The 18999-nt window shown below is 38.2% G+C and overlaps 1 protein-coding gene across 5 annotated transcripts in view; it reads left to right on the top strand.

Moving 5' to 3' along the window:
* Positions 1-18999, top strand: part of asic2 (acid-sensing (proton-gated) ion channel 2) — a 397850-nt gene that overhangs the window by 359046 nt on the left and 19805 nt on the right. For 3 of the 5 annotated variants that reach the window (XM_081610226.1, XM_081610227.1, XM_008417028.3), the window contains 6 exons: positions 1641-1768; positions 9156-9306; positions 9620-9676; positions 16384-16537; positions 17735-17826; positions 18755-18834. In XM_081610226.1, the coding sequence (XP_081466352.1) occupies positions 1641-1768; positions 9156-9306; positions 9620-9676; positions 16384-16537; positions 17735-17826; positions 18755-18834 (662 nt within the window). The remainder of the gene's footprint in view (positions 1-1640; positions 1769-9155; positions 9307-9619; positions 9677-16383; positions 16538-17734; positions 17827-18754; positions 18835-18999) is intronic. The other 2 variants (XM_017306278.2, XM_081610229.1) reach the window with 1 other exon arrangement.

The following is an 18999-nucleotide window of genomic DNA, read 5'->3' as shown; positions in this document are numbered from 1 at the left end:
GACGCAAATGATAACTGGTTGTCAGTACGGATGCAGAATAAATACACAAACTTCTTGCCATTAGCACTAAAATGTCCACTGCTTTTTGAAATATGGTGAAGCAACATAAGAGTCAAGAATAATTTAAAGACACATCCTCCTGTTTTAGTTTTATAACTGCAAGGTTTTTTTTCTGAAATGTAAGCCCGACCAGCATCAGCTGCAGAGCTCTCTGGCTTGCCCGAGCCATAATTTGAGCTAACACCAGCAATGTGTGCACTGATTGTGTCTCTAAACTTTGGGCCAGATGGTGAATACTAAATGCTCACATGCCGTAATGCAGTTGCATAATAATGAGGTCTCCAATAAAATTGCAAGAATTTTCTGGCCACAATGAAGACACAATATTCAGAGAGAAAATGACAGCTGGATTATTAATAGATGCTCTGTGAGCTTTGACATTCCAGGTACTAAAATATTTGTCAGTTGTGGGAGTCAAGAGCAAACAAAATCAAACATATTAATGACATGGAGATATTAGTCTGTCAAATATTAGGTCCAAGCAGTTGTTTGCGTTTGCATTATTGCACATACTATTATTGCAGTGACAACTGAGATTTGATATTTAGTGCATCCCTAAAGCAAACATGCATAGCAATGTTTTAATGACTTTATAGTTGGATTAAAGTAACTTTGATGTGTTTCCTGCATACAGTAAACCAATCAACTTTAACATGCCTTTGTAATCTAATGAGTTACAGTACTGGGACTTGGCTTGCTTAGAGAAACATAAATCAAGTCCTCATAATATGACTCCATATAGATTTATGTCTCCTAAATGTAAGGGACATGCAATGTCCCACCTTCCTATTCTCTTCTCTCTGAAAACTCAGAAAAGGTCTGTTTGATCCATTTATCAATTCCTTGGTATGAAACCATCATGCTGCTGCCACATCAGCCACTGCAGATGTTTGATTAATGTGTGTATCACAGTGGGCTGATGCCTTTGTCCGGCTGTATTTGCGCTGCATCGATTTCGAGCGGGCTGGTCCTACTCAGACTTCCATGTCTTGGTCATAGAGCTCTCTGAGGTGTTGGGCTGATCAGCTGATGGGGAAAAGCCCTGATTGAATGTCAGTGCACTCACAACTGACTTAGAGCACATTATTGATTTCTGCAAACGCTGCTCATTCTTTGTCTGCAAATGTTGTGGCTTCTTTGGTCTGTACTTCTGAGTGTGTGTGTGTGTGTGTGTGTGTGTGCGTGTGTGCGTGTGTGTGTGTGTGTGTGTGTGTGTGTGTGTGTGTGTGTGTGTGTGCGAGTGTGTGTGCGTGCGTGTGTGTGTGTGTGTGTGTTGAAGAGCTCCAAATGGAGGCATAGAGGCGCTTTCATCTGTTGAGTTAGTACCAAGCCTTATTCTGCAACCTGTGTTTGATGTCACAACAAATAGGATGTCTGAGTGTGTGTGTGTTTTTTTTTTCCTATCTCAGAGACGATCTCAAAAGCCAGAGGCTTAGAGTCAGAACCCCCAGAATTTATTGCTAAAAGGTTGTTTCTGAAATGAAAATTGGATTTTGATGCATTTGCATTCAAACAGTTGAGCTGAGTTGGTTTTTGAATTGTTGTTTTTTGTCCTTTCCGTTTCTCCGTCTTTCTTGCAGAAGACACGGCGTTCGAGGCGGGCGTGCGGGTGCAGATCCACAGCCAGGCGGAGCCCCCATTTGTTCACGAACTTGGCTTTGGCGTGGCCCCTGGCTTCCAGACCTTCGTGGCCACTCAGGAGCAGAGGGTGGGTACCCCATCATTATCATCATCATCACTCTTTTTGTGCACTTTCCCCACCTCTACTCCACACATTGGGCTTATCCCTTAGAGATAATGTGATGAATAACCTGCCATAACGGGCGTGATTAGATTCTGTGCATCCAGGTTTATGTGTAAGGGGGGAATGATGGTTTTTCTCTTGCTCTGCCTTTGGGCCTTTAGGTGACCTCTTCGGTCTCCTGGTGACTGTTGACAGATGACTGATGAACTGGTCCCTATTGTTTCCAGCTATGACCTTTCTGGTAGAGTTGCTCTCAACCCAATCTAAGCTTTACTCAATCATACTAAACATTATTCCGTCACATTAAGCTGCAGGGTCAACAGATATACACAGCCAATGCTAGTTAATGTTTTCTCTCCGTTGCTGTTCTGCTACTTCAGACGGCTGTTTATCAAAGCTCTTCACTGAAGTTCAACTAGCCCATTCACATCTCAGGATGAATCTGTATATTCTGCCCCCCGTCAGACTTACCCAACGTAGTTATGAAGTGTTTTGTGACACTGACAAGAAGCAGAAACGTAAACAGTCAAATCCCGATTGAATGGTAACGGGGAATTGACCCTGATAAAAAAATTATCTTAATAAAGCCTCTCGCCATAAAAATATGAAAACATTGTTCCAGCTTAAATCTGGAGATGCAAACAGTACACAGTTAGGTGATAGAGAAAAATCTAAAGGACTGTTGTGTGGTGAGTATTTTCAATAAGAACTTTAAGGCAGAGTTTAGGGTTGAAATGTCACTATTTAGTCTAACTTTGTTTTTAATGAGTATTTCTTTTCTAACTTTGTTTTTCTGTGTTATTTCTGATGCCCAAAACACTTGAAGTTCATAAAAATGACTCCACGACACTTTGAATTTACTCCAGTGGGTTTGAGTCTTTGTAATTTCTGAAGAATAAAACTACTGATCTATATATCAGTTCTACGCAAAAATAATACTCATGTTCCTGTCCCAAATTTCTGTGAATTTAAGGGGAGTACTGGCATTTATTTTTTCTACTTAAAGCACTACTGTCTTCTCAGCATTCTTTTTCTCAGGTTGGCATTTGCATAATGCCAACCTGCTACATGTTAACTTTGTTTTCATTGTGATTTTATATGTAGTTTTTAAAGAGCTTTGTGTAAGCTGACAGCTAGATTACACATTTTAAAAAGCAGAAACCACATATTTGTTTTAGGCGGGTGCCGGTGCCAATTCCTGCTGCTTCTCTGTTCATCAAAGGTCTACGAAATTGAAACATCACTGTAGCGATGTAGTTTTATTAAAACACTTTTTTTTTACTTTGTCTTTAACTGATGAGATAATTTCACAGCTACATGAAGCAATGCTACACATCAGTCAAAGTTTTTAATAGTCATCTGTGAAACGGATTAGTGTTCATGTAAAAATGTCCATCTTCGGGATTTTGTATATGTTTCTCCCCTTTCAGAAGGCAAAGAAAAATACTTCAGATTACCATTGTGAAACTACTGGCTGTTGTGCAAGAAAAGATAAGTCAGTCGGTGCTCATCACTGCTTCGTCTAGGTGAATATTTTTTAGGGTAAAACCTGAAGCTCACTACTTGCTGGTGTGAATCACTGAGAAATCCAAACAAATCTGGAACAACATAAAACTTTTTATTCATCTTTTTATTCATTTTGTGAAATTCATTGAACAGAAACTGATTTGCTTAGGGAGTTCAGTGACAACATAAAGGCCTAAGATACAGAAATGTATTGTTTTAGTCATAACGCGGTGGAGCTCTCTGTCTGTTTGTTTTCTGAAGCTTTTTGGGATTTTTATTGGTGAAATGCATTGTTTAGCTAAAATCTACCACTTAACTCACTGTTATCAACATCAAAACTTTATTAACGTAGCCTGAAAGGCCACACTGAGAAGAATAATCAATTTTTCTAAAAGGCCTTATTACAATTATTTTGTTAATCCTAAATGACCTAAACTAGGAAGATTTAATTTAATGTCAGACAATAAGGAAGAAAACGTTAATTATCTTACTAAGTACGTAAATTTCTGATTTAACTGTACATACATTGGCACAATCGTTCAGCCTTATTTGTTTTATTGCCATCAAAATGTTGATGGCATAATTCTGGTTGGATAATATATCCACTCTTCCACTTCTTGGCAGAATTTGTAGAGTTCATTTGGATTAGTTGGTTTGTTGACTCAGTACAGTCTGGCACAGGACTTGGACACACTCAACAATTTTCCAAAATGCCTGATACCAAAACTCTGGGGAGGCTTTTCAGAGTTCATGACAAATTGAGCAACACTAAGACATTCAAACTTTATTTGAATGTTTGCTTGGTTTTGAAAACTGTTTCTGGAAAACTTTTTAAATTGCTCCTATGTTCCTGTGTCAGAAAGTTACTTTGAAATTTCATTTGAAATTCAAAACAATTTTATAAATATTGAAAGGTTTTGACTTTCTAACATATTGAGTTAATTAACTTTTATGGTAAAAAAAATAATCAGTATAATTTATTTATTTCTAATGGAAATAAATATGGAAAAATTGGAGTGAAAACCATGCAAACAAAAAGCTTAAAAGTTTGATGCCAAATGAATAAAAATCTCAGACGCCTCAGTGGAAGGGGCTGCTGCAGACGGCCCTAAATCAACACTGGCAGCGCCAAAGTTTGTGCCGCAGCAGGCTGAGGAGCAGGTGGGGAGTCACTGTAAATGGTACCCCATCCAGATGGGTTGGATCAAATGATTATTTTCAGATTATCTGTGATGCCACAATGAAGCTAAGCAAAGATGGGCATCCTTCCTGTTTGTTTGTTTATTACATTGCGGTATTTTAGCTGAAACTTTCATCATCTGCGGCTTATAAATGCAAAGAATTGAGGGAATTGTTGAGTTTAGTGCTCTGAAAAGGTTTGCAAAAGGCTTTCGGTACAGAACGTTTACATATGTTCTGTGATCGCCGATCAGTACCGAGTTCAGGTTTAAAGTTTCTGGATATGGGCAAAACAAAAAGACAATGGAATGCAGTGTCCCATCAATGTAGGTATGGAAATACTGCTGTTAAATGTTAAGGTTGTACACAGAAATGAATACTTTAACACAATTAATTAGGTTTTATTAGAGCTGTCATTCCATGTTTTGTTTCACTGACATCAAACTACTTTAGATGTATTTCCACTGCAGAAACAAAAGAACCAGACTTTTATTCTGCCGTAGTTTTTCTCTTCCTCTAGGACCAGATCAGACAAAAGTAGATGGAAATGTGCCACAAAACTGGCAGAAGAAACTTTTTAGATGGACCTGATCTAAAAGTAGGGTTGGTATGGAGAAGATGCCAACCATTTCTTATCAGTTGAATATCCTGATTTCACTGTCGTCATCTCCTCCTCAGGATTGTTGATCACTCTCTGAATTTAAGTTTGAATGGATTTCTGTGGCTCTCTGTGTCCATTGTTGCTGTTAATTTGAGGCACAGGATTTGTACAAAGTATTTCTGAGTCAAATTGAATTTGAATTACCTTTCAGAGCCTAGCCACTATGAAATTGCCATAAATTACTACTTCAGATAGCTGATTGAAATCCCAGTCTCAACCCCGATCTTCCTTTCTTTCTGGTAGTCTGGATTGGTGTGATTTGTTTAAAATCCAATATGCCTACACAGTTCCACTGGGTTTTTAAGTGGCTTTAAACTATATTCACTGTGAAGCAATCTGAAGTCAATATTGTATTTGTCAGATTTTTTATTAATCTGCCTTGTAGATCAACTGTCCAGTGACGGTCAGCTTCACCATGATTGACTTATTTTGTGCAAAACGTTTTTCTTAAAAGTTTTTAAATCATCTCCAGCAGAAAAAAGTAAACAACTTTTTTTACACACTGTAAGAAAATAGGCTAGCCAAAATAGATATGAGGTGGAGCATCCAATTGAGTGTTTTTTCATACTTATTTTACTATCTAGGGAGTTTTGACTGCATTAAACCTCCTCTAGTTAATTGTTAACAATTATTATGATTACCCTGATGATAAACCTGATCTGAATAATTCTGCACTGAACAGAAATTCATTAAAACACAGTTTGCTATCTGTGTACCTTTTGCTGATGTTGAATAAACAAAACAAAGCAGAGCTATTTCTGTGTTTAGGGCAGAGGTGGGCTGGTCCTCCAGGGCCGATGTCGTGTAGATGTGTCTGTGCTGCACCACACCGGAATCAGAAAATTGAATTTCTGTGGTTTGTTTCCAGATTCAAGCAGCTGATGTTCCCTTCATGCAAATCAAGTGTTTTCCAGCATGCAAGCATTTAAAACATGCACGACCCTGGGGTGGAGTCTGGCTTCAAAACTGCTGTGCTTGGAGAAGCCAAACCTAGAATTAACTATTCATGGAGTTCACATTACTTAAATCACAGGGTTGATTTGTAAGACTTAAAAAATAAAAAGTGAAATTTCTTCTCAGCCTTTTCCTTATGAACCCTATATTTTATAATGCTTCAATGATGCTTGTAATGGATGAGTGCATGGTGAATATTTTCATATGAATGAAAAGTGCTAGTTCTAGTACTGGCAGATTATTTCACCCTCAACATGGAAGAAATATCTTGTTAAAAGTGAAAACCAGTATGTTTTATCAGCTCATACAAATTGTTGAAAAGTTGCTTGTAAATTAGTTTGGTCTCATTTATAGTGTACCAAGACATTTGCACAAAAAACTAGACCAAAAATATTTGGTAAGATTTTGAGTTTTTGCCGTTTTGAAATGGCTGCACAGGTCAACTTATTTTATTTTGTTTCCAAATCCAGTCCTGCTGGTGCATCATCACTGCCATTTTGTAAAATACCAGACCCAGAATGATCCAGTCAGATTAAATCCATGCACATCTCATCTTTGTCTTTCAAAGTCGGTCAAACGACACTTTACGATTAAATCATCCTGGAAACAAGATGAGATATTTCAGCTAAGAGTTTTGGGACATTTCTTCAATAAAGTTTAAATGTGACCTTCCCACATCAGAGCTCGGTGTATTGAAGTAATAAACAGTTAGAGAGGAGACATGCTCCACAATGTGTGGGCCTCCTGAGTAATGAGGCTCTCAGGGTCTGTGCTCGTCTGCCAGCCCTGCTCTGTGACTGGCAGGCCGTAGACGAGCCTTCCTCTGCATGTCTGTAAAAACGCTGCTCCTCTTCACAAGCCTGAGCAGAAAAGGAAGGAAAAATAGGCAGATTTTATCCCTGCTAATTGATACAGAGCTGCTGCAGGTTTGGACCCGTCTCCTTCACCTTCTACCTTACGTTGTTTTTTATTTAAATCTAAGAAATAATCAATATTTTGACTGACAGATCTAAATATGGCTGTGTGGCTCATTTTAAAATGGTGATAAGTGAATCTTGGTAACAGATACCAGTCAGTCTGCCTGGAAAATTTGCTTAACAAAGAGATTAAATTAATAGATTTTAATTAATACCATCAGACCTACATCAAAGCAGCTTTAATCAAGCGAGCCTCTGGGAAAGAGAAGAGTCCTCACGCAACCTTTTTTTTTTTATTTAAGCTCTCTGAATTCAGAATCGGCTAGTAGTGGTCTTTTAAATTAAAGTAAAAGGGCATGCTGTTCCTCTACCACAGGAAGGCAATATTTCCATGGACAAAACATCTTTATTTTTCCAGGAAGACTCCTAATTCAGACTCAGGGTCTTTGTATTGCTGGTTAGCGCTCTGCTCAGAAATCCAACAATAACACATAAGGGTGGTTTTGCTCGAACCCATTGTCCACAATTTGCATTTCAGCTCACCCAGGCAGCACTAATGGGATGACCTCATTGCAACTCATGCTGTTATCTACTTTTTAACAACATCCCTGGTCTGCAGAGCTGTATGGCCTAATTAAAGTATTGCTCTGGTACAACAGGGGAATCGAGCATTGATTAATAACACATTGAGTGGCCCACAAGCCTCGGCTTTTATTAGATAAGACCACAATCAGGTCCACAGGTCTCAGCATGGTGAGAAGTGATATTGAGCACCTTGAATTATCTGATTACAGAGAATTAATCAGATCTCACATTAGCTACATCTGACTTTAATTAGGCCAGAAGGTGAGGTGTGAAGGTGATTGTAAAGGTTAAGGATTGCTAAGGAGAACATTTTTTAAATCTCCGACATAATTAATAGCTTCTGAATGTCAGTATATGGCATGTAATCGCTGCTGGCTTTGAGAAAGGCATATTTAATTATAACAAGAAACAATTTAGCTGCATCCAAACGGATGAAGGTTTCTGGACACTGAAATGCCGAGCTTTCCAGACTGCTGCGTGGATTAAGTCGAAATCTATTGTTCTACTCTCGTGTCGCTAAGATGATATCGTCCTCCATCTTGTGCCATGAAGCTGAGAAGCAATATCACCTGAAAAGAAATCAAGCCAAGGCTTCAAATTCTGCCTTTGCCAACAAGCAGAGTGGAGCCAGGTTTAATCTGGCAGGATGCTCTATTTGTATCCCCCCCACCCAAACCAAAAAAAGTCTTTTGGCAGAGCAAGCTGACTCACTTGGGATGCTCTGAGATGACAGCGAGGAAAACTGGGAACAGAGGGTGATGGATACAAAGCAGGGCTGGACCTCGATGCCTGTGCTGTGGAGCAGATGGGCCTCCATGCTGCTCAGCCCGGCGTCCCTCAGTCCTCATCTGTCGTCTCAGCCTTCACAACCACAGGAGCGTTTCTACGTGCTCCCCTCACTTAATGTTGGGGGATTTTTCTCTCAGAGTCTGGCTAACCGTTGAGTTATTGTCTGCAGAGCCGTCTTGGTTCTTGAAGCTCTCTGCCTTCATGTGATCTTTGGAATTCAGTTGGTTCTTTACGAAACTTTTCAGTGGTTTTTACTTTGTTTTTATTTTCATTTCTGTCTGTTTAAAGTCACTGAAAAGCGTTTAGTTTACTCGTGTTTATCCAAACTTAATAAAGAATCTGTCCTTTCAAAGGTAACGCTGCAAAAGCACAAAATCTTACCAAGTCTTAATAGGCTTGAAATAAGAGAAAAATAATAACTTTTTAACAAGAAATCGGAGCTTATTTTAAGTAAACAATTCATGAAAAAGCACCAGTTCCACTGGCTGATTATGTCACTTATAATAAGACTTTTTCCCCATGAGACAATGATTTGCTTTTGAAAATATTTTGGTCTTTTTTCATCCTAGTGTGTGACTAAGAAAATGTAACTCTGCTTTCAAAGAGTGTTGATAATTCCAGTTATTTTATCATTTAACAAGAAGTCAATAACTTTAAGTTACTCCTAAACTTTCTGGCCTTACAAAATAAAATTATTTGATTTTCTTTTCCAGTTGGCAGAGAAAGTTAACTGGACTCCTGGTTCTGTTCTTCCCCTCAGTTGACCTACCTGCCTCCCCCGTGGGGAGAGTGCGAGTCCAAAGCTCTGGAGTCGGGCTTCTTTCAGGTCTACAGCGTAACGGCCTGCAGAATCGACTGTGAAACTCGCTACATTGTGGAGAACTGCAACTGCAGGATGGTGCACATGCCAGGTAAGCATCTCTTGTTGTGCTCTGCGATGATGTATTGAGCGCTCATTCATCAACAAGAGTTTTCAGCAAGGTTGCAGTATTTTCCAGGAGGTTTACCGGCATCATATTGATATGACAAATCAATACTGGATTAGTTGTTGGCATTTTAAAAAGCCCAGGACTACAAGGTGTACCTGGGAGATACAAGGAGGCTGTTTCTCACAGAAAAACTCTCATTCATTCACATGTTTTCACTTCATTTGTTAAGTTTTCCAATAAGTTCATGTTTAAGCATAAAGACTGATTAAAAGCACAATATTTACTCTGTTCCCAGGTGACGCCTCCTACTGCACCCCTGAGCAGTATAAAGACTGCGCTGAGCCCGCCTTGGGTAAGTCAGCCTGGACACACACACACACACACACACACGCACACACACACACACGCACACACACACACACACACACAAGTCATACCGTATCATGGTGTATGCAATATTACAGCCTCTGCAAATGACTTGGCAGAGACTGTTGTAGAGATGAATTTTAAAGAAGTCAAAAAAAAAGTGAATTATAAGAAATCACTTCAAAACAATTGCTCAGAGAACAATAAAAAAATACTCCTACTCTTTTCAGAAACTTTTATTACATTCTGCAGTGTAATGAAATTGCACTAATAAAACTGCAGGTTTTTCAGAGTATTTTTCCACGTATCACTGCCGAAGTGCATGAGGTTCAGATGGTAGCCATCTTAATCTTTCCACTTTTGTGTGAAGGACTCGAGTCGACAGGGACCGCAGTGTTAGAGTTCAATTTAATGCATGGATAGTCAGAGAGATAATACATCACAAAGCCTGGACTGAAGTAAGTGGATGGAGACATGTAAAAGGTTTTAGGAGAGTTAACTTCTTCCTTCATATTCAAGAATTCATATACAGGGATTTGAGATGCACCTGGATGAAGTTCAGATCAGATTTGGTTCTTTTCTTTTAACCTACACACAAAGGGAAACAGGTAAACATTCACAGAAAACCTGAACGCAATCACTGAAGTTTCATCTTAAACATCTGTTTTCTGTTTCTTTTCTCTGAAAGGAGATGAAGAGATCTGAATAGAAATATATTAAATAAATAAATCCAAGTGTCAATTTCAAGAGTAGGGTATAAGTATTAAGCAAAACAAATTAAAGTCACTAAAAATGTATCTCTAACCTCATACAGATGTCGTTAATAGCACATTTGATGTGATTTAAATTGGTTGGTTATTAAAACCTCAGAGTTAAAAAACAAAACCAAAAAAAGGAAATAATGACATAAAATGTTGGCATTACAAGCAGCAACATTTACTAAGAAAGGAGGAATGTCTGCCAAATGAAAAATGAACAAGCCGTATAATGAGTCTCTAGATGGTGTCACCTTCAGCTGAAGGAGAAATAAATGCCTCTGTTGATGTGGCGACTCAGGCTGAAGTAAGATTATATCTGAAAGAAACGGGAGATGTGGGGAGCTTTACTTTAACTGGAAAAAAACACAACCAGCACAGAAAATGTACATTTCAACGTCATTTTATCTGGAGTGCTAAAGACTGATCAAATGTTCTTGAGGATAATTGTGAGAATAAGTTTCTTCTTTATTTGGAAAGAAGCAGAACAATTGCAAATAAATCTTATTTTGGCTTTGGTTTGATCCAACTTGTGCATAAATTCGCCACCTTTACATTTAAATGATGACCATTATAGTCTTTTATCTGGGTTGTTGCAAATCTACAGATAATCACAGAGAAACTTCTTACTATTCTTACTATTTTTATGCATCCATAACTATGATTTTTTTTTTATATATGCTGTATTTTTAATAGTTCAGCAATAATAAATACTAGATGAAGCCCTTTCTTCTTTATTTAAACATTATTTCAAAGCATCCATAAAAAGTAACTGAGGATAAAGGATTATGCTGCAGCTTTGTGGTGTGTGTATTTCTCATTTTATTCCAAAAATTCAGGAAAAAACTTCATAATTAATATTGACTTTGAAGAAGCAAATTGTGTATACTTATTGCAGTTATCTTTTACAATATGGTCGGACATTTTTGATGCCATTTGAAACCTTACTCGAGTGATGTTGCAGTATGTCTCCATGGAAACGGCTCTTTCTACTTCTGGAGACCCTGATTGTGGATTTTTTAAATGATCCATCAGGAATCTTTACCCTCATTACCTGTCTCAGATACATTCCCCCAGGTTATGACTTTGGCATTGATTATGAGACACGGCCATGTTTGCATGGCCAATTTTTACAATTGCAGCTTTTTATCTTGTGCATGGTTTGCTAAACTATGTTACTCTTTCATTCGGAGGCAGAAAATGAGAGGCTGCTGAGGCTCTTTGAACCCAGAGCACAGATACAGACAGACGTAAGAGAGAGAGAGAGGCATGCACAGGTCATGAAGTTTTATGATGTTTGAAACAAAGCACTGAATTTGTGTATTTTAGTCCACATCCGATTCACTGAGCTACACTTTTTCCTTCCTGTTAGAAGCTGTAAATATCACACTGAAACCTGCTTCAGCAACTGCTTCAAATGTGAACACTTCCAGCAACACGTCATGTGTTTGTTTTGATTGCAATCCATGTTTAAAGTCGAATCATTTCTAACCCAAAAGATTTTATATATTAAGTTTGCAGCATCTGCTAATGACATAAACCACAAGTTTATTTCACTTTTAGCATCCTTGAAGTGGACTGATGAGTTTATACATCTAGCCTCAACAGTAGATACACTTGAGTCTAATTTATATTCTTTGTAGATTATTTCAAAGTCACATGTTGGAATATTTCTGCTTGGTCACATTTAGGCTCTGATAGAAAATCATCAAAATACCAGGGAAACAATGTAAAAGCTTGTCTGCCGCCATGATAAGGATGTGATTGCTGTAAAGATATTCCAATTAAGTCCTCAAATATGCAATTTTTTTGAACGTCAATAAGAATCGATTAATAAAATGAAAATTAAGAGAAAATGTCAGGTCTTCAACAGAGGAAAGCTGTTGTAGCATTTTTTGGGGAGCAGAGAGCGAGTCTTTGAAAGAGCTACCACTGTCTCTGTTGGAGGTCCTGAACCGCGCAGGCTGGACTCCCCTTGATGGAGAGCAGTTTGTTCCGTGACCTCTTGACCCCGACTTATTCCACTTATCTCCACATCCTGCCCAATACGTCTACCTGCCCTTTCATGACTTTATCGAGTCTGTTGACATCCCTGGTGCAGATGTTGCTTCCTCAGCAGACCGAAGTGGAGTAGATAAGACTTGCAACTGTATCGAGATCTGCAGTTTCCTGCACAAACTAAAGAATCAGTTTTCTTAAAAAAATAATCTCCAGTCCAGCCTGGTGTTATGGTGCAAAGTCATTTAATCAAAGCTTAAAACAGGGAATTGTTACAACGGCTAACACTCAACCCAGAGCCAGAACATCACTGCTGCTTACCAGCCTAATGTCAAAGAAATAACATTCATTCCTTAAATCACCCAAATGAAAATAAACTCTTTTTTATTTTTTGCATTCTCTTATAAGTCTTGGCTTAATTAAAACTGAAGTAACAATATGAATTGTTTGGTAGAAAATATATATTTTTTGTAAAAAAGTAAAAAGAAAAGGTATTAATAACTTGTTTCAAAGGTTTACTGAGTGGTTTCTCACCCTGTCAGCTTACACAAGTGGTCAAAACTCCATTAGTGCAACCTTCGCTCCCCTCGCAGCTTTCCGTCTGCTCAGCCCACACTCCTCCCATCAAATGGTAAATTATTTCTGCAAAGCCAGAAAGGTTTCCAAAACGCAGAAAAAAGGCAGCCAAGGGCAACAATACCTCCAAGCAACTGGCATCAAAGCTGTACACTCCCACACCATAAGGATGTTTAGTGCAACATAATGTGACTGAGTAAGCACTCTGAAGCAGGAAGTTGCACTATGTGATGTAGGCAGGCAGAAGGTTTGCTGTATTTTCCTGCAGTTGGTTTCCCCTTTCAGAGGAGGCTGCATGCACCAAAGTTTATTGGATTTTCATACTTCTGTAACTGTGTCCCTTAGGGTTTGGAAACAAATCTTTATTGTTTTTGCAAGAGGCATCTGTTGGATCCTAACACCTCGTTTTTCTAATCTTCCTTGATTGAATATGATGCAGACTGCCTGATAATTGATTGCCGTTTCTGCTGCAACAGCTTCAAAAACGGCTCAATAGTTGGACTATATCAGTAGTTCTCATCTATTCAAGTTGTTTTTGTTTTTCATGAGGTAATATTACAAAATATACTGGGATTCAAGTTCGCAGAGTAAGAATACCGTAAGGAGCTTATGGTAATTTGTTCTAAGTAAGAGAAAATGTGTAAAGAAAGTGGACAAAAGGTTTCGAGGCTCAGACCAAGAATCAGCCATTTAAATGTGCAGAGAGGTGCTCCTGTGAATCCAATAACGTCACATTTGAATAAAAAAATAAGCCACCAACGTGGAGCTGTATTAAATCCTCTCTCTCCTTTACATGTCTGCGAGGCCCCGGCAGCTATTATTGCACCGTGGGGGGGATCTGCCTTTTGCTCTGTGATCTGCAGGTCTGCCACAGAGCTGCTAGAGTGAGGCGCAGCCCTGAAAGCATTAACCCATTTTTATTCTCCATTCAAGGAATAACCAGTGAATTTCCTGAAAGAAAAGAAACACCTGAAATCCAATGATTTCTTAAAACTGTATTGGATAAGTGTTTCATCTGTTTAAACAATTTTAAAGTCTCCAACTTTAGTGAAGGGTGTCTGAGCTGCAGACACTTCAGACGGGGCTATATTTGAAAGGCTTGTGTCTCTTTGCATTAAAATCATTGCTGTCTGAGTTTTCCTATAGTAAGCTGAAGGCATCACACACAACTATCCACTCAGGTTTTTTTTTTTCCATCTTCAAGCTGCCAAAGCAGAGCCCTGAATGTAGCTTTCTGTGGCGAAAATGTGTTGCTGTCAGGGTGAAGGCTGTTTCAACTGAAGCCGCTCCAGGGCATGTTTGTGTTCACAGCTTTACATTCTTTCCCTCTGTGATGCAGACTATGACTTACGCTGTCATTAGAGCTTCTGCGCAGCAAACATTTACACGACCTGAGCCGCTGTGTAAAATGGGGCAGTGTTCAGCAGTCATGCTTGCTCTCCTTCTGTCCTCGTGTTGTGTGTGTGTGTGTGTGTTTTTTTTTATGCGTGACCTTTGAATTCAGGTGGAATACAAAAGCGAAATGTCAGATCCACTTGGCTTTCTGAAGCTCAGAGCCTGTAGAGGCAGAGGCTGAGAGGCTACTTTAGTCTGAAACTGATCTGTTTTCCATGTTTTTCACATTTGTAATAATAAAAAAAAAAACACTAAAACCCAGCAGGCACTTTACAACTAAAGCTGAAGAGTACATCTTGATTTAAAATGAGCTATCTAAGCCAAATTATGTTTCTGTATGGAAAGAAAATAAGGTGTTGAAAACGTAATTAACTGCCATTAGATGCTTCTCATGATTATTCTATGAATTATTAGATTCATAATGTCACCAATCTGCCAGGAAATGGGACAAACAGCTTAGCAGCTCGGTTGTCAGAACTCTGTCGGCTCAGTAAAATCAAAGCCTCCATCCCTCCTGACCCGTCTGAGACGGTAATCCATGCATTTATTACATCTCAGTCGGATTACAGGTGTTAATCAGGCGTTACTAATGGGTCTGCAGGCAGTAGAAAATGGAACGGCTCCTCCTGAGTGGGAGCAAAAGGAAAAATGACACCAGCCCTGGATTAGAAACCTTGCACCAGCTTCCTGTTTATTACAGAAATCACTTTAAAACTGTATTTCTGCTTTTTAACGACGGGGCCTTACGCCTCTAATCTGATCTTCTTTGCTATTACAATTAATCTCTTGTTCGTTGATTGTAGAGACAAGTCCACGTTTTCTTGTCACTCAAACATCTAATCAACTTGTTTCTGCTTAGATTATATATATTTCTTTCAATCTCTTCACTTCCAGTTAAACTGTGTTTTACGCCTGCTTGTGATAATTTTGCTAGCTTTAGATGTTGTTTACTAAGTGAAGCACTTTGGTCAGCGTCTTGATTCAATTTTTCATATATTAACTTGAATGAATGAGTTTTTATTGATGTAAATTTCTGACTTTGTGGGAAATTTGCATAAAATGTCAGAATATTCTGACATTTAGCTCTGGCTGTCTTCTTTATGGATAACTTCAAGTGCAAAGCTTTTAAATCTTACAAAGTCAGGCAGCGTTTTTCAGTCAGTAACTGTCCTAATTGCTAATATAAATGCATCAACGACGCTCCAACAGGGCAGACACAGCCGACCAGTCGTAATTTTGTTTCCACGTCATTGTATTGTGTAAAATGCGTCCTCACTGTGAAGCCATTACCTTTTAACTGCCCTTGTGTAACCAACAAATTCAGTCCTTAATGCTCCAATAAATCTGCAACGGAGAAGAAACTGTTTTGTTGTCCTTCTCCTTTCATTAAATGAACATGCAAAGTTTTTATAGTTATTGAATTAAAGACTATCTTTTCAGTTTCCACACTCTAAATATAGATTTTTATTTTGTTGTATAAAAATATAAAATCTTACTGAAATAAAGCACTAATTAAATGCCCTGGATGGCCTCAGCTGACAATTGATCTCCTTTCATAACTTTAAATTAATGTATCCATTGTTTGATCTGCAAACGACTTTCCTCTTGGCCCTTTTATTTTATGAGATTTTATTAACAAATCTCCGCCAAGGTCCTTTAAACAAGAGTTATTTTTTCATTGTTATATTTAAAATGTCTCGCGGGCAGAAAGCTTTAATGAAATTTGCACAGGGTCAGCACAATATTCATGAGTCCATCAGAAGCTCCGAATTAATAATATGATGGGACCCGGACAGCTACGGCCTTTTAAAGCGGGTGTGTCAAAATATTTATGACACTGCTGATGGAAAAGACCGGCTACGCGTCTAAAATGTTTCCCGTTTCTGTCAACTTCATCCCATCCATCACCAACGCATTTCATTTTCACCGCCCAAATTCCTGCGTGGCCATTACCCATTTCTGTCCAAAGCCAAACTGTCGGCTGTGGAGAGCAGCAGCTGCATGTGCAGGACGCCGTGCAACATGACCCGCTACAACAAGGAGCTGTCCATGGTCAAGATCCCCAGCAAGACGTCGGCGCGCTACCTGCAGAAGAAGTTCAACAAGTCAGAGAAGTACATCTCGTGAGTAGTTGTGTTTTTCTAACAGTGGGACCGAAACATTTAACGTTTAAGTAATTTATTAGCAAGTAACAACAAGTCACTGTTTTATTTTTTCAGACGTTTTTGTCAAGTTTGTTAAAAAACTATTTCTTAATTGACTTGCTGTGTGAAAAGTTTAAAACAAATATATGTAATAAAAGCAGCTTGTCATCATGTTTGGAATTGCTCATTAAATATAGCATTACAATTATCAGCCTTTAATGGATCTAAGAGACATATAGGCACAAGAGTTCAGATCATCTTTTTATGCATCTATTTTTATTTTTATTAATTTTTTTGGCTGAGACACTTATATTTATGGAGTTTTTCAAAACTTGTTCTTATTTTTAATCATAGAAGTATTAAATATATTTTATTTAGATTTCATGTGACACCCAACATAAGAATCGTTGTGAACATGAGTTTTCTGATAATTGTGTTGTGCATTTCTAGTTATCCTCCTCTGTTTAGTACTTTGCAGAACCACATTTTACAAACCTTTTGGGATATGATCTGACACTTTGCACATCTCGTCTCCCGATTCCCAATTTAGGCCTGAACTTTGACTAAACCACTCTGACATGCTTAGTGTGCCCTGGTCTTAACCTGTAAATAATATAAAAATTGCAGCTCTGAGTGTTTGTTGTTGTTATTCTGCTGGAAGCTGAACCTCTGGCCTCAAATTGAGTCTTTGCAGCCGCTGACACATTTGTCTTCTTTAATCCACTTCACAACTTCACCTCTGACCTTTCTGCTGTGATTCTTGGTCACTGTGCGGCTTTCTAACAAAAACCTTCACACAGCAGCTGGATTTGTACTGAGATCAAATTACAAACATGTGAACAGACACATGATTAATAATCATGAAGAAATTTGATTGCAGTGGCTTTTATTTAAGTATATTTAGAATATAAAGAGGCTGAATAAAAATGGTTTTATTTGTAAAAATGACACAAAATCCAAAAACACTGAAGCTTATGATCAGAAAAAGTTTTAAGGGTTTGAAAGCTTTCGCTGCTTGTCCACCTGAATGTGATTACTTTCCAAGTATCAGATACTTCTGCTGTCCGTTAGAAGCTGAGCTGCGGCTAAAAGCTCGTTCTCCGTCCATTCGGTTAAAAACCGTCGATCATTACGTTTCCTACGTTAGAAAAACTGACTACATTTCGTCTTTTGCAGAGACAACATCTTGGTGCTGGATGTGTTCTTTGAAGCTCTGAACTACGAGACCATCGAGCAGAAAAAAGCCTACGAGGTGGCAGGATTACTGGGTATGTCTGCCGGACCGGCCTTCAGTTGCCAAAGCTGGGTTCATCGCTCATTCTTTTATTAATCCTAGATATGCATCCGATGACATTAATGGTTCACCTTGACATTTTTGATTAATTTGGATTTTTATCACTTCTGTCACAGCAAGCCTTTTATTAGAATTTATTTTCAGAACTTTAAGTTTGATGGATTTCTGTGTACACAGTAAAAATGCCAGTGTTGAATTAACACCCAAAAGTGTCTATATGTGTCCAAGTCAGCAGGTGTTAAATTCAACAATACAGAGAGTCACATTAACATTTACAATGGTGCTGGTGTTAAAATGCATTAAAAGTAACACCAGTGTAGTGTTGATCACAAAACATAAAGTGGTGATAAAAAAGTAAATAACTGACCAACAAGGTGTGAATATTAATCAAATCCAGTGGAAAATATTCAAAACAATACACAGAAATGGAAAGTTTAATTTTTCTTAAACCCGTTTCAGTATTATAGACCAATGTTAATTTAACAAAAACATGGGTGTCAATCTTTTAACACTTTCAAAAGTGTTACTTTAACACCAGCTGACTTGGACACATATAGACACTTTTGGGTGTTAATTCAACACTGGCATTTTACTGTGTATGTTAAAGGTTTGCAGGTCCAGAATTAACAATAAAAAGGGAACTATTATCCAAAACCAAAGAAAGTGCTCATAGAACTTGTCCTTTAAGTAATGCCAAGCCTCTCCGCAAGTTATTCTGAGAGTTTTAAACACATCTTTACCAGGAGTAAAATACTGATAGTTTTTTTTTTCTTTCTGCCGTCTTCTTGCTTGAAGCACTACAATAAGCTAGCTCAGTGTAAAAGAAAATAAATATATTTTTGTATTTGTTAATCTTAGGATTTGAGGTCATGTAGGCTGTTTCTTCTTTTTTCTTACTGCAGGTGACATTGGAGGACAGATGGGTTTGTTCATCGGAGCCAGCATCCTCACCATCTTAGAGCTGTTTGACTACGCCTATGAGGTCAGGGACTTGACTTTTTTTTTTTTTTGCTTTACACACTTTTTCCAAAATCTGTTTTTAGAAAACAATATTGTAAAATCATCAGCGTGGTGAAATGAAGCAGTTTTAATGTTTGCATACCAACCACTGTGATAATGTCTTGAAATGATTTTTGAGAAGCAAGAT

The sequence above is a fragment of the Poecilia reticulata genome, chromosome 8, assembly GCF_904066995.2.
Source record: "Poecilia reticulata chromosome 8, P_reticulata-male-v2, whole genome shotgun sequence".
In the NCBI taxonomy this organism is placed as follows: domain Eukaryota; kingdom Metazoa; phylum Chordata; class Actinopteri; order Cyprinodontiformes; family Poeciliidae; genus Poecilia; species Poecilia reticulata.
This window is presented reverse-complemented; position numbering and strand designations above follow the sequence as displayed.